The 27,981-nt window shown below is 33.4% G+C and overlaps 2 protein-coding genes and 1 non-coding gene across 3 annotated transcripts; 2 read left to right on the top strand and 1 right to left on the bottom strand.

The window, feature by feature from the left end:
- Positions 1-839: 839 nt before the first annotated feature.
- Positions 840-946, bottom strand: LOC131180377 (small nucleolar RNA R71). Its single transcript, XR_009149153.1, has one exon. It is a non-coding gene; the product is annotated as a small nucleolar RNA R71 (small nucleolar RNA).
- Positions 947-14,433: 13,487 nt separating this feature from the next.
- Positions 14,434-15,057, top strand: LOC110668399 (secreted RxLR effector protein 161-like). Its single transcript, XM_021829603.2, has one exon. The coding sequence runs from the start codon at positions 14,434-14,436 to the stop codon at positions 15,055-15,057; it is 624 nt and encodes a 207-aa protein (XP_021685295.2).
- Positions 15,058-17,814: 2,757 nt separating this feature from the next.
- LOC110668419 (nudix hydrolase 23, chloroplastic) lies at positions 17,815-25,565 on the top strand. Its single transcript, XM_021829632.2, has 7 exons — positions 17,815-18,253; positions 18,841-18,972; positions 20,872-20,948; positions 23,473-23,608; positions 23,699-23,839; positions 23,920-23,978; positions 25,152-25,565. Exons 1-7 carry the CDS (start codon positions 17,981-17,983, stop codon positions 25,210-25,212), a joined length of 879 nt encoding a protein of 292 aa, XP_021685324.2. The 5' UTR covers positions 17,815-17,980; the 3' UTR covers positions 25,213-25,565.
- The last annotated feature ends 2,416 nt before the right edge of the window (positions 25,566-27,981 follow it).

Genomic DNA, 27,981 nt, shown 5'->3' with positions numbered 1-27,981 from the left:
ATCTATCTGTCCGGGCCAGGAACTTGAAACATCAAGAACAATTAAATGAACATAGGATTTTATCTCTATTTACTTAGAGGAACAGATTCCATCTTGATCAACACCTACCTCCATATATAACTAGTAGGAGCCAACACATGCCCATATACCCATACACAGTACAAGTATGAAAGCAGTATCAAACTCAAACTACCTATATACAAGATAACTGTGCTATCTCAGGTCTAAAGATTATATGTACTAATATGATTTATGACAAAACATTGTCAAGAGTAAACTCCATGTGCTTGTCATAAGTGTCACTGGTTCGGCCTACTTATCATTTATAAGTGCCTATCATGTTTGTTATATGGCATGAGACTCACCATTCCATCTTATTTATATCTCATATAAATAACTTGGGAACAAATATGAATACAATCTTTCTGGATAAGTCATGTCCTTATTATGAAGTATCCTCGATTGTGAACCTATTTATGATACTTCGTGCTAGAAATATTATCACTCATATTCTTAACAACTTAAGAATAATATTTCTAACAAAATATCAATGGACCTTTTCTATTACACATAAATATCTTATGTAAACGGAAAAGTGGAAATGCCTTTTATTAATAAAATATGTACAAGATACATACTAAATCATATGCTCTAGGGCATACTATTAACAAAAACAACCTGGAGTGTCTGATGATGCAGCAAGATTGAAGCTATTCCCGTTCTCTTTGAAAGATAGAGCATTGGATTGGCTTGATTCTTTACCTCACAACTCCATCACAAATTAGGAGCAACTCACTGATGCATTTCTTGCACAATATTTTCCACCTGGAAAAACTCAAGAATTGAGGAACCAAATGACAGCTTTTAGACCAAGAGAAGATGAAACTCTCTATGAGTCATGGATGAGATGGAAAGAATTAGAGAGACAATGCCCACATCATGCCATTCCGAAATGGATGATAAATCAGAATTTTTACACCAATGTCACTCCTGCAATTAGAGGGATTATTGATGCTCAAACAGGAGGAGAATTTATTATGAAGCATGAAGATGAAGCTTATGAGCTATTGGAGAAAATTGCAAAGAATACTCATCTTTGGAGTAATCCAAGAGGACCAGCTCTAACTCAAAAAAGGCAAGCTGCTGGAATGTATGACCTTGATCCATTCAACATGATTAATGCAAAGTTTGTTGCACTTACAAATGTTTTGGCTAAGAAGATGGAAGATTTGAGTATGTTGGTTAGTTCATCATCATCATCTGGAAGTTCACAACAAGTTGCTTATGCAGAAGGAACTACCAGCTGTGGAGTAGACTATGGAAAGCAAGCAGCATATGTTGGTAATTATGGAAACAAGAAAATGGGGAATCCTTACTCTCAAACTTATAATCCAACTTGGAGGAATCATCCCAACTTTTCATGGGAAAATAAGCAAAGTCAAGTTCCAAATCAGAATTTTCAGCCACAATAGCAACAAGGAATTCCATATCAGCAAAATAGGCAACCATTGCCTAATTTTCAGCAGAAAACTATGAATCCTCCACCAAAACAGCAAGAACAAAGTTCCACCACAGAACCTTTATTACAACAGATTCTTGCTAACCAAACTAAGCATGATGAAGAGATGAGAGAGATGAAAGCAAGGCTGGAACAGATGCAAACACATAATAGAATGCTGGAAAATTAGATTGCACAACAAGCATCTTCCTCAAGTACCAAGTCTTTTGGAAAACTTCCAAGTCAACCAGAAAACCCAAGAGAGCAATGTCATGCCATTACACTGAGAAGTGGTAAAATAGTGCATAATGAGAAGAGTGAAAAAAGTGAGAAGAGAGAAAATGAGGAAGATGTTGATGAAAATGAAAAATAAGAGAGTGAAAAGAAAGAGAGTGCAAGAAAAGAGAAAGAAGAGAAATACATACCTCCAGAGCCTTACATGCCACAGCTTCCCTTTCCACAGAGATTTCAAAAAGCCAAGCTTGATAAGCAATTTGGGAAGTTCTTAGAGGTTTTGAAGAAGCTATATATAAATGTGCCTTTTATTGATGCTCTTTCCCAAATGCCCTCTTATGCAAAATTCTTAAAAGAGATTCTCTCAAATAAGAGGAGACTTGAAGACCATGAAACTGTAGATTTGACTGAGGAATGTAGTGCCATCCTCCAAAGGAAACTTCCTCCAAAACTCAAGGATCCAGGGAGTTTTTCAATTCCATGCCACATTGGGGAATCATGTTCTACAAAAGCTTTATGTGATTTAGGGGCTAGTGTTAGCCTCATGCCCCTCTCCATTTATGAGAAGCTCAATATGGGAGATCTTAAGCCAACCCACATTTCTCTTCAGTTAGCTGACAGATCAATTAAGTATCCTGAAGGGATTTTGGAGAATGTGCCTCTAAAGGTTGGGAAGTTCTATATACCTGTTGACTTTGTCATCTTGGACATGGAAGAGGATTCTAATATCCCAATCATTTTGGAGAGGCCTTTCCTAGCTACAGCTGGTGCTTTGATTGACGTGAAAGGTGAAAAGCTTACTCTTAGAGTCGGAGAGGATCATTTAGTCTTCAACATTAGCAATGATAAAAAGAAGCAACATGAAGATGTAGACTCTTGTTTGAGAATTGATATAGTTGATGAGTTAGTAAAAGAGCACTTTAGAAAGAGCTATCTGAAGGCTTCTCTTGAAAGTTGTCTTATCCATGAAGGGAGTATCAATGATGAAAATCCAAAATAGGCTGCATTTGCACAACATTTGAATGGTAATCCACCTTATCCTATGGCACCAATCTTTCAAGTTGAGCAAGTGGAGAAAAGTGAGGTCAAGCAATCATCTCTCAAAGAAAAAGATGCACTAAAGGTTGTCAAGAAAGAAATGGTCGGATTTTTAGACAAAGCAACGAGGATCTTCTCATGTGATGGAAAGAAAATGAAGTATAGATTCATTGAAGCATCTATTGGGAATAGAGGCAATAAATTCCAATTTCAGCCACCATGAAAAATGAAAAGAGTCCAACTAAGGACTATAAATTAGTGCTCTTGGGAGGCACCCCAAGTTCTTTTATTTTGCTTTTGTTGATTTACTTTTATTTACATTACTTTTGTTTTTATCTTAAAGCTCCCCAAATTCAATTTTTGACATTGTTGAATCTTGTCCCTTGTAGATATATCTCAATGGAGGAAGGTTGGTGAACTGCTGGGGAGTGATTCTTAACCTGAAAATTTTGTCCTTAAACTCTCCCAAAATTTGATTTGTTTTTACTGCATAACCTGTGCAGGGGCTGCTATCTGGTTTATGCAGAGGAAAAATGACATTTTGCAGCAAGGAAGGGTCTGCAGCAGATTACTTATATTCTTGGTGAGGTTGGGTGTGTAACTTTTAAGTATATGTGCTTATAATGTTAATATGGTGGTAAGTGAGTCATTTTTGCAGTTTTGAACTTATTTGGATTGTGGGATTCAAAGTGGATATGCTGCATTTTCTTGGCATAACTTGGGGAGTTCATCATTTGTAGATAAATGCAACTTTATTCAGATTTTATTGAGTTTTAATGTGCTAAATATTGATTTGCAGAATTTGAGTCAAAATGGCATGGGTCACAAATGCCTTTTATGCAGGATTCACTTTTACAAGCATGTGTGATGTAATTTTGATGGATTTTGTATATATATTGATGTGTTTTTGGTGATAATTTCTCATGATTTATGCTTAATAGAATTATATTTCTTCATTCTAGGGTATTTTTCACACTTGCAAATCATTTTCCATTGCAATCTCAATCTTGTTGAATTGTGCATAAGCAACTGCATAACTTATGCAACCTTGCATAACCACAATTCTTGCCATTTTCATCTCTGTTGCAAACTGCATAAGGTAGTGCATAGCTTATGCAACTCTGCATAGCCACATTTTTGTCAAATTTCATACCTACCGAAACTTGCATAAGTGTGTGCATGATTTATGCACATTTGCATGACTTCAAATCCTGCATTTTCTCTCTCTGCCGAAGTCTGCATAAGGAGGGTGCATGACTTATGCACTTCCGCATAACCAGAAACTCTGAATTCCAAAACCTGCCGAGAGGTGCATAAGTAGAGTGCATGACTTATGCACTTCTGCATAACCACAAACCCTGAAAATCAAAACCCACCGAAAAGTGCATAAGCAGAGTGCATAGCTTATGCACAACTGCATGACCACATTTTCCAAACACCAAAATCTGCCGAGACCTGCATAAGGAGAGTGCATGACTTATGCACTTCTGCATAACCACAAACCCTGAAAATCAAAACCCACCGAAAGGTGCATAAGCAGAGTGCATGACTTATGCACTTCCGCATGACCAAACTTCCAAAAGACCAAAACATGCCGACAGGTGCATAAGCAGAGTGCATAGCCTATGCACTTCTGCATGACCTCACATTCTGAACTCCAAGACTTGCCGAGAGGTGCATAAGCAATGTGCATAAGCTATGCACATTCACTTTCCCCTTATGCAGTTTTATAAGTCCAGTTTAAAACTTCTTTTCGGCAATATTTTTTTTCCCACCTCCACCTCCCGATAGCCCTGCTCACTCCTTTTCCCCCCACGACCTTAATTCCGGCATACCCCTTCTTCTCCACTCGTATTTCCGTCGGATAAACCCTAATTTCTCCCTGCATTTCCATTTCCGCCCTCATCTCCTCCATCCTCACTATCGGAAATCAATGGAGTCGCCTCCCCATTCCCCTCCTACATCTCCTCTCCAGGTTTCGCCATTGTCAATGCGGCCTCCCAACCCCGATTCCCCTCCGCAAGAAACACCTCCACCACCTCCCACAACCACCTACAAGCGGAAAATTAGGTCGAAATCTACGCGACCCATTGCTTCTGTACCTCCTCTATCAAAGCGTAAAGAACCACCCACCCCATTTTCAGAACCACCACCCAAAAACCCCAAAACTTCAGCCTCCACACAAGCCAAATCACCCTCTTCCAGCAAAAAGCAATCGTTAGCAGCCTCACTGGTATCAAAACTACCTTGGCCTCTTCCTGATGCAGTTTAAAAGGCAGCCTTTAAGAGACTTAAGGAAAGGAAGGTGCAACCCGCTAGGTATATTTCTGTAGATTCTCTACAGTCACTTGGTTTATTTGATAATGTGGTTGCCTATCTTGATGGTATGGGTTGGATGGAATTTGTGCACAAGCAAGAAATTATTTATCCAGCTTTAGTTTTGGAATTTATTTCCTCATTCTCTGCCACCCTGAAATTGCATGATGTAGATTTTAAGCCAACTATGAAATTTAGATGTTTGGGGCAAAATAGAGAGTTATCATTGGATCAATTTCATAGCATTCTTGGTTTTGCAATTGATGGGCTATTTAGAGTGCCATATATAGGGGTAGAGGTAGCAAACAAGGGTATTTGGAATGCTGCTCAATTTTGGAGAATTATCACAAACCAACCTCAGACTTTTTCTGCTGGCAGATCAAAAACCTCTCAAATACTTGACCCTGCACTTAGGTTTATTCATAGGCTGATTGCTAGCACTATCTTAGGCAGAGGACTAGTTACAGTCGTGGGGAAATCTGAATTATTCATGTTATGGTGTGCTTTTCACAAGGTCAAGGTTTCTCCTGGTTATTTCTTTTGTGAGCATGTGTTGCATATTGCTACTAAATCCATAGGTGACATTGTTTTGGGTGGGCTCATAACTGTAATAGCCAAGCATTTTGGTTTTAATCCTCAAGAGCATCTAGACACCTTATATTTTGATGCTACACATCTATCCAAAACAGGATTCAACCTGCCACATTCTGACATTGCACAACCAGCAACAGAAACTGAACCCATTGCACAACCAGAAGCCCAACCTGTCCCATCAGTCCCACAGCACTCTACTGAACCTACCCCACCCCCTCAATCTGCACAGGACACCCCAGCAGCTTCTGCACAGCCCACACCTCCTACAGCTGAACCGTCCTCATCCACAGCCCCTCCTGCATTCAACACTAAAGCCTTATTCACCTATCTTGAAAGGCTTAGTGATGATATATACTTTGTGGATAGGAAGCTTGACACTGGTCTTGATACCCTCAAGGATCGTCATGATCACCTATTTGACCTTGTCATGGAAACCAGGGACAAGCAGAAAGAATTGAAGGAGATGATGAAGAAACTCATGATTTTTCTGGGAATGCCACCTCCACATCCATCACCTCCTCCAGCACCATCATTTCGACAGCAGCCAGATGCAACCAGCCCCTTAGCAACATCTATGGACAAGGGCAAAACAATAGAACTAGATTAGTTTTTGTTTTACTTTTGTTCAAACTTGTAGGACTTTTTCTTTGTACATATGTTCAAACAATTATAGTTTGTTTTGAATTCTGTTCGTTTGTTTTGAATTAGTTTGTTTTGAATTCTGTTTTTCTTAAAGTTCTATTGGATGGCCATTACATTAGTTTTTCATTGATTTTCACTGCCTTTACTGGCCTTTTGTGCATAATTGTCCATATATTGTATATTTTTGCATGCTTCTACTGGTGGTTGCATATTTTTCCTTGCTAATTATTATGCAGCAGCTTTTGAATATACTGCACAGGCTGTGAATTCCCTTATGCAATTATTTTGCATAGCCTGTGCAGCCCTTTTATGCCACTTATGCAGAACTGCACAGGCTGTAATTCCCTTATGCAAATGTCCTGCATAGCCTGTGCAGTCCTTATTGCCACTCATGCAAAACCGCACAGCTTATGCACCTTTCTTATGCACCTGTTTTGGACAGCACTTTACTCTGCATAACCTGTGCAGCTTCTTATGCATCCCTTTATATCTTGAATTCTCCTCTGCTCCATACCAGGTAACTCTTTCTTTTTGCTCTTAATTTTCACAATTCCTGGTAATTACTATTTGCTTTGAATTTTGATAATACACTGCTTGAGACATTGAGGGCAATGTCTAATTTTGAGTTTGGGGGTGCACATTTTGATTTTTGCTTCATTTTTCACATATTGAGTATAGGAACATCTCATCCCATTCCATTTGCATATGCTGTAAATATTTTACATATACATCCTTACATACATACACATAATACATTTACACACACATTATACAACATTTACACACACATTATACATCACTTAGAAATTGTACATATTGCACACAAATAGATTCCCTCCATTTAGTTATTTAGTTAATGCATTACTCATTTTTAGGAATCATGCATCATGCATTAAAATCTTTTGCCAAATCCCTTGAGTATTGAAAAGCTGCCTATGAGAGTGATTTGACTCACCTTTTAGTTGGGTTTGTGGATTGAAAGTTTCCTAAGAGGTGCAAGGTTTTGAAGTGTCTATCCCTTGCCTATATCTTCTTAGCCAAAAAGCCACCCAACTAGTCATTTAGAGATGGAAGTGTTTAGAGGGAGTTATTGGATATAAGGTAGTCAAATGATGTCTCACCAATCCTAGAACAAATTTTCTAAACCTTTCAAGGCGAAATACCATCTTGTACTTGAAAAGAGAGATGATTAGGCATTCTTTGATTTAAACCTTCTCATTTTAAACCTTTGGCCCTTTTTCCTAATTAAAATTGACACTTGCAAACCCCTTTGAGCCTTTTTATTCCTAATTTTTCTTGAAATCCTTATTGTTACCTAGCCAATGAACCAAACACTCCAACCCTTTTCATGAGAATAATTATTTATAACATTAGGTACATAAAAAAAAAAAGAGAAAAGAAAAAAAATGCAATAAAAGGGAGAAGAAATGCTTGTCACCTTGGTAAAGTGCTAGTATATGTACTTTTCACCATTGTCATTCAAAATGAAAGAAATCCACCCAAAGTATTAAAAGAAATGAGTTTGGGGGTGGCAAATTTTAGGGATAATCATCAAACGAAAATGCAAGATACAAGTTTAAAGAATCAAAATGTCCCTCCATTTTTATGTGTTTTGTAAACTATGCTAGCACTTGACAATCCTCATTGTGTATTTCTCTCCCCCATATATATATAAAAAAAAGAAAAAAAATATATAATAAAATAAGAAGTGTACCTTATGTTGTCAAAAATTGAAAATATTCTCATGCTTTGAATCCTTTTTACCCATCTTTCTTCTTAGCCTCATTTTAAACCCCATGGCCCCATTGCATCCCTAAAAAGACCTTTGATTTCTTGATAGTACTTGCTACATTAATGGAGATAGGAGTAGGGAATTTGCCTATGGGATTGGAGAAATTATCTATTCATTCATTTAATTCCATCATTCTATATAGGGACACTTTGCCTATTGATTGTCCTAGAATTCCTTTTGAGCATAACTTTCTCTTTTGATTGGTTGGTTTGGGGATTTTGAATGATAATTGACTTGATGGCTAAGCGGTGAAAGCTTGGATAAGCATTAGATTCTTTGCATTTTGAAGGATGGGTATATGGATTGTTGGTGTGGCTAAAGGTGTGTTAAGTTACTTTAATAGTTGATTTTCATAGCTCTTTGGATAAGGCACCCCTAAAAAAATTTGCATTGCAATTTTAAGTTTGCTTGAGGACAAGCAAAAGCTTAAGTTTGGGGGTATTTGATGCATACATTTTGCATAGTCATTTAGGTCTAATTTCATAGCCATTTTATTTTATTATTAGTTATTTTTAGCTAATTTCATTAGTTATTTAGTTAGTTTTTCATAATTATCAATTTTGGATTAATTTGTAATTTTTACTTTGTTTTGTAGGAAAAATGGTGTTTGTGAAGGACTGAAAATAAATTTTGCCATTGAGGAGTGACTTCTACAGCCAAAGATGTCAAAAACAAGTCTTCAAGCTGAAATATGCATTGACCAAATTGTGCATAACTTGCCGCATAAGCCATGCAGATCTGCATAAGGAGAAAAATCACTGTTCCAATACCTGCTGAATTGTGCATAAGGAGAGTGCATAGCTTATGCAGATTCACGCCTCCCTTATGCACTCTCACGGAATTATGCATAACATATGCGCCAAGTCATGCAGTTTCGCATAAGTGAACCAGAAACAGTCGAAAACTGCATAAGGGGCTGCATAACTTATGCAGTCCACTTATGCAGTCCCACAAAGGTTTCATTAATGAGCTGGAAGAAGATTCCCTCAGAAAATTCCTCCTAGAACTCACCATTTTAGGGCTCCATGTCAGAAAATGCTATAAATAGTCCCATTTCCCATTTTAGAAGGGGGAGGGGAAGCAGAAAAAGGAAAGGAAGAGGAGCAAAAGGGCAGCTGAAGAGTCACAAATCTCTCCCACACCATTTCCAATCAGATTTGGAGATTTCTTTCCTTTCTTACATTTTTCCTACATTTCTAGTGTTTAGTTTTTTTATTTCCTAGCTTAGATTAAAGCTTTATTTTCATACAAACTAAGGATATCTTGTAAACATTATGGGTAGTGAGTAGTTTTACTTTGATTCTGGAGTAAGGCTTGTAATATTTGAGATATTTTGTGGATTTTGATTGGGTAATCCATATTTTGTGGTCTTAATGAGTTTTATTCATTTCTTGTGTGCTTAATGACATGCTTAATGTAGGATCCCATTAAGTGATGTTCTTAATCCATGGTTGAGGCACCGAAAGGAGAAGGCCTTGTGATAGATAATCAAGAAATTGGACTTAATTAACTTAGATATAGAAATGGACTAAGGATTAAGAGGATTCACAGATTAATTAAAGAACCTAATGGGTCTTAATTAATTCTAACTCCACAAAAGTAGGATTAGATTGATTAAGGCACTCTTTGTCTCACTCGAAAGGGTATTCAAAGGATTTAAGAATTAATCTCCTTAAAACCAGTAAGTTCCGCAAGATTGGATAACCAATTTAAAATCCCAAAATAGCTTGAATATGAAATCCCGAACTCCGGAATCGCCTTTTTATAATTGTTAATTTCTAATCAAAATTTAATTGCTTGCCATCTTAAATTTTGCCATATTTCAACTTGCTTATTTCAAATTGATGCAATTTTAGTTTAATTAATACATTGTTGGATAGATTATTAATTTTGCACATATAGATTTCACACTCCAATACCCATCAATTTATTGCTTTAATTTCAGAAATAGTTCAATTTAGTCAACTTTTTATATCAAAAATTCAATCATTAACACAACTCCTCGTGGGAACGATATCTTATCTATATTACTTGTACGACCCGTGCACTTACGGTTGGGCCACATCAGCAATACAAATTTTAGTACTCTAATGAATGTAAATATTAATTTTGTCACTTCAATGTAAGTATTTAAATTTCTTTCTAAGTTTTAGGAATGATAAATTATTTTCTTTGTATTGGAAATTGAATTTATGAGAATGAGATATTTCAGTGTTTGATTTAGTTCAACTTCAATTTGATTATATTGAAATGTGGATTGGGCTTGGCTGTGTTGATTAAATGGAGTTGTAGATTTTATATTCATTGGGAGTATTTTTCTGCAGGTTTGAAGAACTATTTTCTAAAAGTTTAGCCAGCATTCTGTTAAAATTTTTGTAAAAATCTGCAAAAGTTTAAAAATGCTTAATTAATCCTAAAAAGATTTATTATAGATATTAGATTTGAAAAGAATTAAATTTTAAATTTTTATCACCACGCCAGATTGTTAAATGTAATTGTTTTACCGAAATCCCTTGTAGTATATTTAATAGATTATCAGTAGGCGAAGTACGGTAATTTATTAGGTATAATATGGGATCATGTTATATTTTACGAGGAGTAGCGTGTGATACAATGTCTGGGTAAGAGTCTACCATTCGGTTAGGCATATCTTATAATGTCTAGGCCATGATATTCAGTGGGTAAATTATATTCATATATGAACTATTCATGTGAGTCTGCACCATGATATGATTTGGGTGATGGACAATCGAGTACTTTAATTGTTTGAGTCACATAAGTGTATTTTAGCGACATATAGTATTAGGTGGAAATGGTTATTTGTACTAGTCTTTAATAAATGAGGAGAATCCTCAATGAAGGAGTTCATCTGGGTACTCTAATTTGTTAAATAATTGATTTAAAATTAACTATTGTAAATTCATTTTTTTTGTTGCTTATTGACTCAGTCTAAGTTTTTTTATATTCTTTCCTTATTTTTCTATTTTTTGGTTTAGTCAAGGCACATTGAGTTAGTGCCAAATATTTTTGCTTATCTGTTGCTTTTTCAGTTACTGTGTAAAGCCTATTTAAAGGTAAGTTACAGACTATGAATAATAGGAAAATTGTTGTGCATCATTTTGCAGCACATTGTGCCCATCGCCTGTTTGTTTAAATTCCTCTTTAAAGATAATTTCTTGTTTCCTATTTTTTTAACTCTGTTTCCCAACATTTGTGGTTTCAAAACCTTTTTTGTTTGTAACTGGGCATAAAACTCATGGTAAGTAACGACAATGCAGTGAGCATTTCTCAACCATCAATTTCTATCTTCAAAGGTAAAAGCTATAAATTCTGGAACATCAAATGAAGACCTTATTCAGGTCTCAAGATTTGTGGGACTTAGTTGAGAATGGGTATCCTAGTCCAGATGAAGAAGCCAAGTTGAAAAAAAATAGGAAAAGGGACTCCAAAGCATTATTCTCCATTCAACAGGTAGTTCATGAGTCCATTTTTTCAAAAATTCCAAAAGCAAATACAGCCAAAGAAGCTTGGATGACTTTGCAGACAGCGTTCCAAGGCTCCTCAAAGGTGATCATGGTAAAGCTTCAATCACTTCATCATGATTTTGAGACCTTGCAGATGAAAAGTGGAGAATCGGTGCAAGATTTTCTATTTAGAGTGCCTGCAATTATTAATCAAATGAGGTCCTATACAAAAAGAGTTTCTAATCAAACTATAGTAGTAAAGGTGTTACGGAGTTTGACTCCAAAGTTTGATCATGTAGTTGCAGCTATAGAGGAGTCCAAGGACCTTGCTACATATTCATTTGATGAATTGATGGGATCATTGCAGTCCCATGAAGCAAGACTAAATAGGCTAGATGAGAAGAATGAAGAAAAAGGATTTCATATCAAGGGGGAGCCTTCCAATCAGAAAAATAAAAAAGGGAGGTTACAAGTAGAGGACGTGGCAGAGGAGGATCCCATGGAAGAGGTGGATGTGGCAAAGGATGGGGTGATGAGCAAAATGGTCAAATGCAACAAATTAAAAAGCCAAGGGGTAATAGAAGTGGTGTTCAATGTTACTACTGTAAACGGTTTGGGCATGTAAAAGCTGAATGTTGGAAAATGAAAAAGCAAGCAAGCTATGCAAAGCAAGAGGAAGAGGAGGAGGTCAAGCTTTTCATGGCCTTTCATGATGGTACAACAGCTTCTGACAACATTTAGTTTATGGACAATGATTTCTCTAATCATATGACAGGAATAAAGTTATTGTTTAAGGAGCTTCATGAGTCATACAAGATAAAGGTGAGACTTAGAGATGACAAACAAATGCAAGTAGAGGGCAAAGGTACCGTGGCAATTAATAATGGTCATGGTAATATAAAGCTTCTTTACGATATTTATTTTATTCTTTTTTTATCTCAAAACTTATTGAGTGTTGGGCAACTTATGGCTAGTGGGTATTCCATTTTTTTTTATGATGTCTCTTATGTGATTAAAGATAAAAAATCTGATCAGATAATAGTTGATGTTCGTATAACACCAAATAAGTTATTTCCATTTGAAGTGTTTAGTGTTGAAAATCATGCACTTATTGTCAAAGATAATAGTGAAGCAAGATTATGGTCTTTGCGGTATGGGCATTTAAATGTAAAAGGTCTAAAATTATTGAGTCAAAAAGAAATTGTTTGGGTTGCCCAAAATTGAGTCAATATATGTTTGTAAGGGGTGCACATATGGGAAACAATGTTAAAAACCATTTTTAAAGGGGAAGTCTAGAAGGGCGTTTAGTTATCTTAAGATTGTTCATGCTAACTTGTGTGGTCCTATGCAAAAAAATCATTTGGTGGGAGTAGATATTTTCTCTTGTTTACAGATGACTATATTCGCATGAGCTAGGTTTATTTTCTACAATACAAGTCAGAAACATTTTAAACCTTTAAGAAGTTTAAAGCTCTTGTTGAAAAGTAAAGTGGAAGATGCATCAAGGTGCTTCATACAGATAGAGGTGGAGAGTTTTGGTCTCATAAATTTATTCAGTTTTGTGAAGAGCAAGGCATGCATAGAGACTTGACTGCTCCAAATACACTGGAGCAAAACAACGTTGCTGAACGAAAGAACCAAACTATTGTTGAGATGGCAAGGAGCTTGTTGAAGGCCAAGGAACTTTCAAATAAGTTTTGGGCAGAAGGTGTTGCAATTGTTGTTTATTTGCTGAATTTATCACTAACAAACGCTGTTCTAAACCAAACACCATATGAGGCTTGGAGTGGTAGAAAACCCTGGGTAAGCCATTTAAAAGTTTTGTGCTGTGTTGCTTTATGCTTTGATTGATTTTCATAATCATAGTAAACTTGATAATAAATCAACAAAATGTATTTTTGTTGGTTATTGGTCAATCTAAAGCATATAGGTTGTATAATCCTGTTGGTGGCAAAGTAATTATTAGTAGGAATGTGGTTTTCAATGAAGAAGCAAAATGGACTTAGCATGAGAATTCAGATGGTGTTCAACTTGAAATCTCAAATGAAAATGAAGCTCCACAAACTGATGTTCAGCAGCCCTCTTTATTAAGTCCTTTGTTATCATCAAGCTCATTTTCTTCAACGTCATCTTTTGAAGAAACACCTTTAACAAAATTCAGATAATTAAGGGAAATTTATGAGGTTAATCAAGCCTTGTTTGTAGCTAATCCAACAACATTTGAAGAAGTAGCAGAGAAGGAAGAATGATGCAGTGCCATGAAAGAAGAAATTGCAGCAATTCAAAGGAATGAAACTTAAAAGTTGACGAATTTGCCCAATGATAAGAATGCAATGGGCCTAAAGTGGGTGTTCAAAACTAAGTATCATACAGATGGGAGTATATAGAAGCACAAAGCTCGACTAGTGGCAAAGGGCTACTCATAACAACAAGGTATTAACTTCGAAGAAACATTTTCTCCCGTTGCTCGTTTTGAAACAGTGAGAATCATCTTGGCATTAGTTGCACAATTGCAATGGAAAGCGTATCAGTTTGATGTTAAATCAACATTTTTAAATGGAGAGTTGCAAGAAGAGGTATATGTTACTCAACTCGAAGGATTTATAGTTAAAGGCCAAGAAGAGAACGTGTACAAGCTACGAAAAGCACTTTATGGATTGAAACAGGCTCCACAGGCATGATACAGCAAAATTGACTCCTACTTTCTTAATAATTGCTTTGAAAGAAGTAAGAATGATCCCAATCTTTATTTGATGAGACAAGGCAAAAATGATCTTCTCATTGTTTGCCTTTACGTTGATTATATGATTTATATGGGTTCTTCTTTCTCTCTCATTAATGAATTCAAAGTTATCATGAAGAAAAAGTTTGAAATCTCATATTTAGGGATGTTGCACTATTTTCTCGAGTTAGAAGCGAAGCAAGTTCAAGATGCAATCTTTGTGTCACAAAGGAAGTATGCAGTTGATTTGCTTAAAAGGTTTAATATGTTGAATTGCAAGATTGCAGTCACTCCTATGAACTTAAATGAGAAGTTGCAGGTTGATGATGGAACTGTACAAGTAAATGCAAGTCACTTTAGAAGCTATGTTGGTGGCTTAATTTACTTGATGCATACACGGCCATACATTATTTTTTCAATTGGAGTAATATCTAGGTTTATCCACAGCCCTTCAAAACATCATCTCGATGCAACAAAAAGTGTTTTGTGTTATGTTACTGTAATAATTGATTTTGGGTTATGGTATGGAAGAGTATCAGATTTTAGGTTGATTGGGTTCATCGACAATGATTGGGCTGGATGCTTGGAGGATAGGCGAAGTACATTAGGTTACATTTTTAATCTTGGGTCTGGTGCTATTTCCTGGAGGTCTAAGAAGCAAAGTACAATAGCTTTGTCTTCATCAGAAGCTATGTTTAGGAATTTGGCTAAGGAGAATACTTGCAGATCTTTGTTAAGAACAAATTGGAGCAAATGAAATTTTATGTGACAACAAAGTTGCAATTGCTATAATAAAAATTCCAGTTTACCATGGAAGAACGAAGGATATAGATATTCAAGTTCATTTTATTCGAGATCTTGTGGTAGAATGATTAATTAGATTGCAGTACTGCAATACAAATGAGCAAGTAGCTGATATTTTCACTAAATCTCTCCCACGTGATAAGCATGTTTGCTCCAGAAATCAGCTTGGAGTGTGCAATTTTGAATCAAGAGAGAGTGTTGAATAATTGATTCAAAATTAACTGCTGCAAATTCATTTTTTTATTGCTTATTGACTCAGTCTAAGTTTGCTTATATTCTTTCCTTATTTTTTTATTTTCTGGTTCAGTCAAAACACGTTGATTAGTGCCAAATAATTTTGCTTATTTGTTACTTTTTTAGTTACTGTGTAAAGCCTATCTAAAGGCAAGTTACGGACCATGAATAATAGAAAAATTGCTGTGCATCATTTTACAGCACATTTGTGCCCATTATCTGTTGTTTAAATTCCTCTTTAAAGATAATTTCTTATTTCTTTTTTTTTTTTTTTAGCTTTGTCTCCCAACATAATTATCATGGGAGGAACCGGAGATACCAGGTTAAATATGAATATGATTCCTCGTAAAATATTAATGGATACCATTGTAATAAAAGAGTATTTAACTAGTTTAGTCTGATTTTAATTTGCAAGAGCATGCCCTTAAAGAAAAATTTTAGAATATATATAGACAATGATTTTATTTATAACCATTGATTATAATGAATTTCTTGTCTTGAAATTACCTTAGAAATTTAATTTTTAAATAAAAATGATAAATTTTGAACCGATTTATTAATTTATTCTAAATCTGATCAAGTCAAAGTGTTTAATAATTCATTTTGATTTGCACAAAATGTGAAATGTTTAAATATAAATGGTCTATAAAATCAAGGATTAATTTAATGATTTATATAAAATTAAAGCTTTATCTAATAATTTATATGATCAACTCTAAATTTATCCATACAAAATCTTAATTTAAAAATTAAACTAATAAAAATTATATACATATTTTTAAATCTAATAATTTGAGTCAATTTATAATGTATAAATTAATTTAAAATTTCTTTCTATATAATAATTTAATGAATAATTCTGATAATTTGCCACTTAATTGCCACCCCAATTTTTGTGTGCAAATTAAAAAAAAAAAACTGACTTTAACCTAAAAAATATATATTCTTGTAAAAATCTCTCATATCCTTAAAAATGTCCAAGTAAGAGAATAATTATTCCCCTTTTAAATTCCTATAACAACACATGACACCTGCTATTCCCAAAAAAACATTTTAGTTCATGAATATTTATTAGCCCAATTTCAATATCTATTAGCCCAATTTCAAGAATATGAGATAATGTTATTTGAAAACAAAAGTTACTTAGGCCAGACAAATATTAAATTTCTTGAAATAAATTTGCAAAATGAAAATTTTCAACCTGATATTTTACGTCACAATTTTTTTAAAGTAGTATTTATTTTTTTTTATTAAATCACTATACAAAAAATATATTGAATTAATAAAAAAATAAAAATATAATATATTTTATAAATTTTTAACATTTATTTTTATGAAATTTATTTATTTCATTTCGCAAATTTATATCAAGTGATACAATTTTTTTATAGATTAATTATTTTATTGAAAATATATAATTAATAAAAATAGACACTTTATAAAAATATAAAAAAAACAATGGTACTTTGCAAAAATATAAATATATGATATTTTTTTATAAATAATATAATCAAATATTGTTTTAAATTAATAGTGGTAGTATATGACTTTTATAATTAAAATTAAATAATTCAATTTATTATTATTATTGTTATTATTATTATTAATTTAACATATTTTCTGTAATATGATTACTTTTGAAAAATAAATATGAATTTATGAAAAATTTAAGAAATAAAATATGAAAATTTTGTAAAATTTAAATTTTTTTAAGTAATTATAGAAATTACTCAAAATAATAATAATAATAATAATAATAATAATAATAATAATAATAATAATAATAATAATAATAATTTTTAAACTCCCAAAATAATAATTATTAAATAGCCTGCAAATGATTGTTAAAATAAAGTATGAAAATTATTATTATTAAATCTGACTTGTTTGATTAATTTGGTATGCTAATGACTCGGATATAAAATTAAGTCAGTTCTCTAATTGAATCAAATAAATAATTGACTTGAAAAAAATTAAAACAGCTCGATAATTGATCAGGCAACCTACTGATTTAACAATGCATTAACTCAATAAATTTAAAATTTTTTAGTTTAAAATTTTTTTTAAAAGTATAATTATATAGATCTTTGAATATTTAAAAATTTAAATTTATATTTAGTAAAAAAATAATAAATTATTTAACTATAATTCTTTTATGTACAAGGATAGAAGAAATTTGTTAAAATATACATTATTTTTCGAATTTTAATATATAATAATATTTTATAAATATTAGGAAAATAATTATTCATTATAATAATATGTTATTTTATATATTAATTATAAATATTTAAAATAAAAATAATTAAAATTTAAATATTTTTTAATATTTTCATATAAATTTTAATAAAGTTATTAAAATATATGTAAATACACTCTAATAAATGTTAAAATATTTATTTTAACCGTTTTCTCAATCGGGTCAATCATTGGATCGAGTATAATAACCATGCTGAAAATTAATTACTTGAGCAATTTTCTTGCAACCCGGGCTGAACTCGCACCAACGGACTTGAGTCGACGCGGGATCTCGTTCTCATTTGCCCAATTGCTAAAACTATAAATCAAAGCCATCGTTCTAATCAATTTCTCAATAAATTTCACTCTGAAATTCAAGAATCTTGTTGAGTTTCTGAAATTCAATGCTAAAGGCAATACAGATTCTTGGTTCATCGTCAGGGTTTGTGGCTTTTCGATGGAAACCGCATGCCACTAGCGGTTTTATCTTAGTCTCCACCAACCCATTATCTTATTCTGCTCCTAGGAAAGGACCCACGAGACCTTCTCTTCTGTCATCGCCTTATTCGACTAGCAAAGCAAATTCTTTAAGGGCACTTTGTGCGCACTCTACTGGGTCCGAGTCAAAGATGGATGCTTCTTCTCCGGCTCCTCCATCGATTGCAGTTCAGTCAGCTGTGAGTTTCTTCTAGTGACTCAGGTCCTTTACATTCATCGGTTTTAATTCTATTTTCTTTGTTGCTTGAAAATTTGGAACTTTTTGATGTTGCGAAGGAAGGACGTTTCTTTAATGCTATAAATGTAGTTGTGGTCATAGTTCTCCTCTGAGAACTGGGGGATGAATTGGATAATCAGTTGTTGTGGGGAAATGGGCTATTTACTTATTCGGTGTTGTTTAGTTTAGCTTCCTCATTGTGGGATCCTATGATTTTTCCGTACTTTTAATTGTTAAAAATGCTGAGCTGCTTATCAAGAAAGGAAGCATCCTGGGCAAAGATTTGAACCTTAGACCTAGGCTAGCATTTCATTCTTGTTAAAATTCTTAGTAATTTTGGTAGCCTTTTGTAGGTTTCTGAAAGAATATGGTGCAACTTGGATTAATTTGATTATGGAATTAGTGTTAGACTTACCGATTTTCCTCCTTTCATTTGCTACTTGTTTTTATTCAATAATAAAAAAGTAGACTATTACTATAGTTATGTTTTTTCAGTTCTTTTTTCCTCTCATTATTCCTTGCACTTAGAATTTGTTTTATTCTGTGCAGGGAATTGTTCGCAAGATCAATTTTTGTCAATGGTGTGGTGGTGCAACAAAGTATGAGATACCTGATGGAGAGGAAAAGATGAGAGCTATTTGCACACTTTGTGGGAAAATTGCCTACCAGAACCCTAAAATGGTAAGATATTGCACTATTATAATCAAGATTCTGTTGAAGCTTTCCTCTGTCTTGTTTGATTGCATGTGTGGGTGAAATTATTGAGGGAACATTTTTTTCCTCTGTAGGTATATCTTTTGAACTTGACTCTAGCATGTTGTTTGTTACCAAGGCACTAGGCATTTAGCTGGATCCAACTTATGTGAATTGCTAGATCTAATTATTTTGCAGCAAAATTCATGGAAATTTGATAATAAACGAATATGGTTTACTTAAGAAGTATCACAAGGATTGAATATGACCTTGGGACAGGAACAATTTAATCATGCGAGAAGTTTTTGTGGGCTATAGGTCAAGGTTGAAGTTTGAAGAAAGGTTTAAAGGAAATAGAGAGCAACTAGTTGAACTCTCTGCTATAAAATAGTGTAATTGCCAGTGATTATATTTATTGGTCTAGTGATTTGATGAGATTGAAAGTGATCATTGTAAGCATGTGCTGAAGCATTATAAAGTTACCTGCTATTAGAACTCTAAAACTCACTATTAGTCTCTTATTTTGCTGTACAACTTACTATTAATATCATCTTTCATGCAAGTGGAAGTATTATAGAATTTATTTGCAATTACCAGTCTCAATCAGATAGTATTGAGGGAATGGATATTGTCAATGATCAACCTATCTTCATTTTGTTGTGCATTCGCATTTTTCCTTTGATGAGTAAAGCTTAAAAAGAGGGCACAGCCTAGGACAGGCAGATACACTGGATCCCTTGCTAATGTTTGCATGGAGATGAATTCTCTTTTATTACTGCTGGAAAGAACACTGAGAGAGGCTTAAGGCTATTGTTGGGGTGTGGCTAGGAGTTCTAAAGTTCCCTGTTGGCATTTTGGCATGAGGCCATGTATTTAAATTGAATGCAAAGTTGGTATGAGAAAATGCATCAAATTGTTGGTTAATTGCTGCCAGGAAATTCTAACATTACATGTATTTTTTGTCCAAGATGTATTGATGTATTGATGAGCATGCCTAGAATTATATACTTTTATAAGTTGCATAGAATGTGTGGTGTGACTGGCCTGTAAAACTAACTGGTTAGGATTCATGAAGGAGACAGCTGAACTTTATCCTTTTTGGCTCAAGTATCCTGAAACGACCAATGGATAGGTTATGATGCAGAGCTAGATCCTAATAACTGAAAATAATGCCATTGCAATGATATGATGTTATCTTAGAACATTTAAAATTAACTGAGAAACATATTTTAGCAAATGAAAGTTAATTTGACATAAAAAAAAAAAAAGTTGGAGGAAAAAAAGGGGGCTTTTAATTCTGATGAATTTATGAATTCCATGGTGTTGTTTTTCTATGTAGTGGCATGGGAAAGGCTTTGGCTTTGACTTGGTAATTTATAGGACTGACACAAAGGAATGACTTGATAATTTAAGGGACTGAAATTGATGTCAATAGATGATTATCAGTGTGGTATGGTTTGGTTACCAGTTTTTTGCATCTTGAAGAAGAATGGTTCTGCCTGAAAGGTTGTGAATTGGAAAGCTGAAAATGAGCATAGGAACATTGAAAAAAAGCATGGCTGATTCAACAGAAAGAAGTTTAGATTCCCTTCATTCATGTAAAGAGAATGCCTGTTAGAAACAAATTGGGGGGGAGAAGGATTCATATTGTTATCATCACTGCCGCAATCTGGAGTGGATGCTGTGTATATTATTATTATTTTTAAAAGTACCGTTGTGCATGCCAAAATCTTATGCTGTCACAGAATAAGTTTTTGCTAGTTTCTGATGGTGGAGCTCTTCTGGTTTTTGCCTTTATTTTGCCTGATCTGGTACATTGAGAATAATGACTTTCTTTTGAATGTGATGCGATTGTAAGTTCTTTTTGTTTCAAAATGATAAATTTAGGTTGTGGGATGCCTCATTGAGCATGACAACAAGGTCCTACTCTGCAAGCGAAATATCCAACCATCTTATGGCCTTTGGTATGTATATATGATGCGGTCAAGGAAAAGGAATTATTTTGATCTAATTTTTCATTGTAAACTGAAGAAGTTTAGGTTTCTTTTAATTAGGATGTTTATATTATTTAGGATTTTATTATTTAGTAATTAGTATTTTATTTTATTTAGTAAACTTGAGTTGGTTTGAGATTTCTAATTAGAATTTGTTAAGTGTTTTCTTGTTTAGGCTTCCAAATCCTAATATTAGTAGGATTAATAAACCTATTATAAATGCCTATATCTTTTTAGTATTTTGGTAGACCTTTTTCTATGCTTAACAATTGATTAGAGAATTAATAAAAATTGAGAAATTTGTTTCTCTTTCCCTCTGTTCTATCAGCTCTACATTAATTTGGTATCAGAGCCTCTTTGATCTGTTTTCTATGAGCAATTAGAAACCCTTTGAAATTTTCCCTCAAGTTTACTGTTTTTTTCTTCACTGCCTCAGTTTTCCCTCTAACCTTCGCTGCTGCCCATAAACCAATGCCTGGTTTCCACCTACCAATCCATCATTTTCCCCTTGACTATTGTCCTCTTGTTATTAAAAAAAAGAAAACAAAAAATCTTGTTGCCTTTGCAAGCCTCACGTAGCCCATTTATTGTCCATAACAAATCCCCATCACTGGGTCATAGTCTCATAGACCACTGTGCCCCCACCCAACTCCACTGTTGACCACTAGGCCATTCCCCTGGAGCAAATCCTGCCGCCAAACACTACCTAGAATCCTAGTTTTGTTCAGGTCAGGTTTGACCCAAATTGCTTTCTGGCCTGATTTCAGTGCCGTAGGCCTTACCTAAAACTTGCCACATGCTGGCGATGTCATTCTTACTGTCGGAACTCACATCTGAAGTCTCTGCAGCAAGATCCGATTGGGTTGGGTTGAGATCCGCCTAGGATTTGCAGCAAGCTCACATTTCTTATTGTGTTACCGCTACACAGGATTCCGTACCCAATCTCACCATGTCATCCTGTGGTTCGTGCCTTGTTAGCCACTTCATTAACTGATCACCTACCACTGTAGTAGACAGTTCCACATCAGCGTCTGCCAGGTTAACAAATTTTTGGTGGGATCCCTTCTTTCTAATTTTGACACACTGATTTTGATTTTGACATCCATGTTGGGCAGAAACAATTATTTAAAGTTGGTAACTTGTAAGAGTTTTAAATTGTGTTTTCAGTTATATTGATATAGTGGACTGACACTGAAAGACGATAAATTGAAATCAGACTACAAGATATTTATATGGGCTGAAATTCAAAGATTACAAGCTAAAATTGATGGCTACAAGTTACAACTAGATGAAATATGTTATTTGAGAGATTCATATGGTGGTGATATATATTGTTCTCCTGACTTATTTTGTGAATATCGAACCATCAAACTACTTTTACGAGTTAGGGAGAGAAAACTTGAAATATGGAAGAAGGAATATCAGATTCAACAACGAGTTAAGAAAATAAAACTTAAAGCATGGAAGACAAAATCTATGTTGCAATTAAAAGCAGAGTTGTACGCGATATTAAGATCTTTTGAAGATGTAAAAGTAAGGCAACAACTTGAAGATGAAGAACATGAAGAGCAACTTGCAGATGAAGAACAAGAAGAGTAGCTTGAAGAATCTGAAGCTTTGGTTGTTAAGCCTTCACATGTTGAAATCCAAGGTGGTAAAATTGTGTTGAAAATTTTTGAGCAATATGTTCTAGAGAACAGAACTGATGAGAATGAGCAAAAAGAATTTGAGGACTTTATCCTAGGGGAAATAGAAAAAAAAAACCATTGAGAAGACAATGGATATTAAAAATTTATCTATTTTTATTGTTCCTACTTCTTACTTCCTATTGAATTGAAGAGCTTTTCAATTTTAATTGTGACTCATTTTATATGTCTAGATGTGTCTTAGGATTTGAAAGCAATTATGAAATTCTTCATTCATTTTTATTACTACCATTCAACAAGATATAGTTGCATGTTCTCTAAATTAAGTTCCTAATTCTTCAACATTGCAAAACTTGAGGTCAAATTTTTTCCAATCGGGCAAGAATGATGCAGATAAGGAAAATAAATTATGTCAATTTAATTTTTCATTGTAAACTTAAGAACTCTAGGTTTCTTTTAATTAAGAAGTTCATATTATTTAGGATTTTATTGTTATTTAAGAAGTAATATTTTATTTTATTTAGGAAGTTTGAATTGGTATGGGATTCCTAATCAGAATTTTCTTAATGTGGTAGACTTTTTCCATGATTGACAATTGATTTGAGAATTAATAAAAATTGAGAATTTGTTTCTCTTCCCCTTTGTTTTATTGGTTCTACATAAATGTACAATTGGAGTTTTTGAGTTTTTATAGGATAGAATCTTTTACACGGGTCTTCAATAAAGATCTTGCATTTACTCTCCAGGCTGCTTGTGGTTTTATTGCTTCTTAATATAGCTAGCATTATACCTTCAAATCTGAAATATTTATCAGTGATAACCTAGATAATTGGATGCCACTTACGCAGGACTCTTCCTGCTGGTTACTTGGAAATTGGTGAGTCAGCTGCTGAAGGGGCAATCAGGGAAACCTGGGAAGAAGCACGCGCAGAGGTAGAAGTGGTGTCACCTTTTGCTCAATTAGACATCCCTCTTATTGGCCAGGTAAGGAGAAATGCCTCTCATGAATCATTTTAATTTTCTGTAAACCTGCTCAAGGTTTTTCTCAGTTTTGTCTTCTCTTTTTTGGAGCAGACGTACATAATTTTCTTCACAAAGTTGAAGAAGCCCCATTTTTCACCAGGGCCAGAGTCATCGGAGTGTCGGCTTTTTTCACTTGATGATATACCTTTTGATTCTCTGGCCTTTTCATCCATGTTCGTTACATTAAATTTGGTAAGTGCCTATTCGAGCAATGATGTGTGGTATCTTTATGCACTCAATTTACTCCTTTGTCTGATCTCCTGTGGTTGCAGTATACTGAGGATGTTAAAGCTGGAAGACTAAAATTTCACTATGGTACCATTAATAAAAGGTACAATAATAGAATTATTTAGTTCTTTTACAAGTGTAATTTACTCCTATGACATAGAAAAATAAAACTTCACTTGAGGATACATATAGTACTCAAGTTGGCTATATTCCGTCTTCTCTCAACTTGTTGCGTTGGCTTCTTTTGTAATGTTATCCACTTCTATCATCAACCTTATAAACATGTGATTGATTTGATAGACTCAGTTTAGTGGGCCCCAATGCTTCCACCTTTTCTAATACTTATGAAAAAGGATAATACTAAAAAAAAATCAGCTGACTTTTTCTTTTTTTTTTTTTTCCCTAACATGACAATTTTGCTGCCAATATTTAGCTAATGCATCACAATTTTCTCAGAATTTAAAGTTGGCACCAGAAGTGAAACTTTTCTTGTTTTCTGTAACTAAGGCACTCCGTTTGTTGCACAAAAAATATTTTTGGTATTTTTTAGTATTTGGGACATTCAAGAAAATGGGTCAACAGAAAATATTTTCCTTGTCAAAGGAAAACTAAGTCATTTTTAAAGAAAATGACTTTCTCTTTTCAAAAGGGGGAAGTCATTTTTCATTTTCTAAATTTTGATAATCTTATTAAAATGTGAAAATATTTATACATACGTAACATAAACACATAACATATCATTAGTTTAATATTGCAACCAAATAACGAAAAATATTTTCATGGAAAAATATTTTTTTTTTCATGGAAAACATTTTTCATATACAAGTTATTTTCTATGAAACAAATAAAGCCTAATAGTTGTGTTGTTTTCCCTGGTGGTTTTGTTCCCTGATTTGAGGTCATGTACTCTTGTTATGGAGATTTAGTGTTTGTGTGCAATTTAGGTGGACATCATGAATGGGTATTAACTACAATTTGTGTTAACTAAACTTGAATTATTTTCCTAACATTCTTGATCATTGAATATTTTAGTTTATATTTGGTGGAAAGTAACAAAATATTAAGAAATAAAAACTCGATGGAATAGTGAAGTGAAAAATTCATTCCATTACCATTTACCAAAGATTACCTCCTTTTAACCAGTACTAGAAAAAAAAGGATGAGGGTACCATTCCCTTATTTTGAACATTCTTCATTGTTAAGCATTATTATTTGTCTTTATTTTTGGCCTGTGTGCATTTTGTGACTAGTTTCTTTCCTTGATGCTTTTTGGCAGGCCTGGCACAAGCCCTTCTGATATCCATGCCTTTACTCTTGACTATCATTTGCAGTCCTGAAAGATGACGATTCCTTTGCCTTGGTTTGTGAGAGGATTAACAAGAAGCGAACACATCAAATTTTGAACAGCTTAGATTGAAATTCTTTTATTTTCATCCCGTGTTGGAAGATGGAGATGGTTAAGCAGTTTCATTTGGTGTTTGGAGGCTATCTGGCGAAGGAGCGAATATACCCTATAATGACAGGATTATCAGAATGGCGTCGGGACTTCTTATGTTGTTTTATTTGTAATTGGCCAACTTAATGGTTTTGATTGTTATCAAATACTGTATCCAAAATGCAGGGCATAATTCTTATGCATTGAAGTGATACCTGTAACTAATGAATAAGCCTTCTCAGCTTTTAGTTTTCAGGATCTTCTGTTTTTATGGTTTCGAACTTCCAATATATGTCTGGACTGGAATTCGAAAAGTGCTTTACAGACCTTCTTGCGATTGCACAATCAATCACAAATTGTCTAAGACATAATGCTGCTCTAAAAAATTGGAGTAGTTTTTTGAAAAAATTTACTAAGAAAATTAAAAAATAGAGTTTTGTGTTTATATATTATTTTTTAAAATAAAATATTAAAAAATTAATTTTCTAATTTTTTAATGTTTAATTAAGATTAAAAAAAAAATTTAAGATATTTTTCTTTATAATAAAAACTGTATTTTTTTAATTATTTTTCAAATAAAAAATAATGACCGGCTGATAATTAAAGGTATACCTAACTTTTTATAAAGATTAAATAATAATATAAAAATTATTTATTTACAATGAAAAAAACCAATTGTATTGTTACAAAATATATAAAATATATGAAACATAATAAAAAAATTTAAAAATAAAATAAAATTTTAAATATATTTTACAATATTTTTTTAATTATAAAATATGTGAATAATTTTTTAAAATTCTAAAGTTATTATTTATTATTTACAAGTAAACACATTTTTTTATATTTTTTTTATTAAAAAATTAAAATTTTCATTAAAAAAATATTTTTCACAAATAAATTGGCTCTAAATGCTTCAATGCATATCTGAAACTTGTTTCACCACATGTTTGGTATGAGGGAAAGAAAACAATATAATCAGAAAACGATTTTACATCCATATAATTAGGGCCGGTTTGATGTTGTATGCACATTTTTTGAAGGGATAAATTTTAGTAGTAGTTTCTAAACTTTAGGATTGTAATTAAATAATTTCAAAATTTAAAAATGTAACATAAAATTTTTTCAACTTTAAAATTTTGTATGGTAGAATTTTTCTCACTCTAAATAATCGATTTATAAGTAAAACTCCGATATGGACAATATAGAACGACATTGACATGGATAATTCTTTCTCCTTTGTGTAATATTGGTAAAACTATGATCTTATTTGCATATCATCCATGAAAGAATTTCAGTGCCACAAACATTAAATAAATAGCAGCTGACTAGAGGGATTTTGCCTCCTAGAAATAATAATAGTTATCTACATTACCATCGCTCTGAATTGTTCACATTAGTATGTTATTTATAAGCTGTAATGTCTCAATTTTTTTTCAATAATAATTTTATGTGTAATTTTTGATATTTTAATATATTAAAAATTATGGTATTTTAATTTAAATTTTCTAAGTTTCTAAGATTGGATTTTTATTTTTAGGGCAATTAATTTCAATGATTTTTAAAAAATAATTTAAAGACCACGTGACAAGTTTGAAAATATTTTTGGATCCATAATTTTTTTTGAGTTTTCTGTAATTTTTCAAAATTTTCAGGCCTTGTTTTGGGTCACAAGGCAAACCAAAAATCAAATAGCAAATATTTTGGATCGAATTGGTCTGGATTGGACTGGACGAATCAAATCTGCCTTCTTTGTCTTTCCTCCTTCTCTTCTGCGTGTCCCGACCTCCCTCTTTTCTCTCCCTCTTTTCTCCCTCCTACCTCTCCACCACCGCCAACCACCACCTCCCTCGCCAACCACCACTTCCCTCGCCAACGCACCTTTGGTGCCCCTCCCTCGCAGCCGACAGTCCCATTTTCTGGCAAGAATCACGCCTTGGAATCGAAAATCTGAGACCACCAGTGCGTCCAACATGTCGAGAGCTTTGCAATGACACTAATTTAGAATTTTTTCAACACCGAAAATTTGATGGGTCCCACGAACTTGCTAGTAATTTTTCGAGTCTTTAATGGGTCTTTTAAATTAAATAAAAATTATATTATAACTCTTGGTGTTATGGGCTTTGCGAAAATATTTTCGTCTTGAAGAAATTTTACTGGCGATTAGGACTGTAATTTCGGGCCGAACGCGTGGGCTGCCGGACCCACTTCAGAAGTGGGTCAATATTACAGTACTTTACACAAATTTTAAATGTCCCGGACGTGTTACAGGTGTCAAAATTGGTGTAGGTAAAACTAAACTCTGAATTCTCCTTTTTACCTAATGTTGGGTTTGGAATAAAATCCATAAAATATTCGTAAGTAGCTATAAAATTATAATTCCAATTGCAATAGTAGAATGGTATTGTTAAAGACTGCAGAGAATAATTATAGAATTTTTGGGGTTAATTTGGATAGTTTTTGCAAAATATTAGTTTTAAACGAAATAGCTAAATTGTGTAATTATGTGAGAATTGACTGGTTTAGCAAGCCCAGGAAGGGCATTGTATAATTGTTGTGTTGTGGGCCTAAGACCTTTTGGATTGAGAAGTATTAGTTGAGTTGCTTTACAAGTTTGGTAGGTTCTAGGAACAAGGAAAACTCTATTGGATTTTCGACATAAATTTAGGAT

The sequence above is a fragment of the Hevea brasiliensis genome, chromosome 5 (assembly GCF_030052815.1).
Source record: "Hevea brasiliensis isolate MT/VB/25A 57/8 chromosome 5, ASM3005281v1, whole genome shotgun sequence".
Classification (NCBI taxonomy): domain Eukaryota; kingdom Viridiplantae; phylum Streptophyta; class Magnoliopsida; order Malpighiales; family Euphorbiaceae; genus Hevea; species Hevea brasiliensis.
This window is presented reverse-complemented; position numbering and strand designations above follow the sequence as displayed.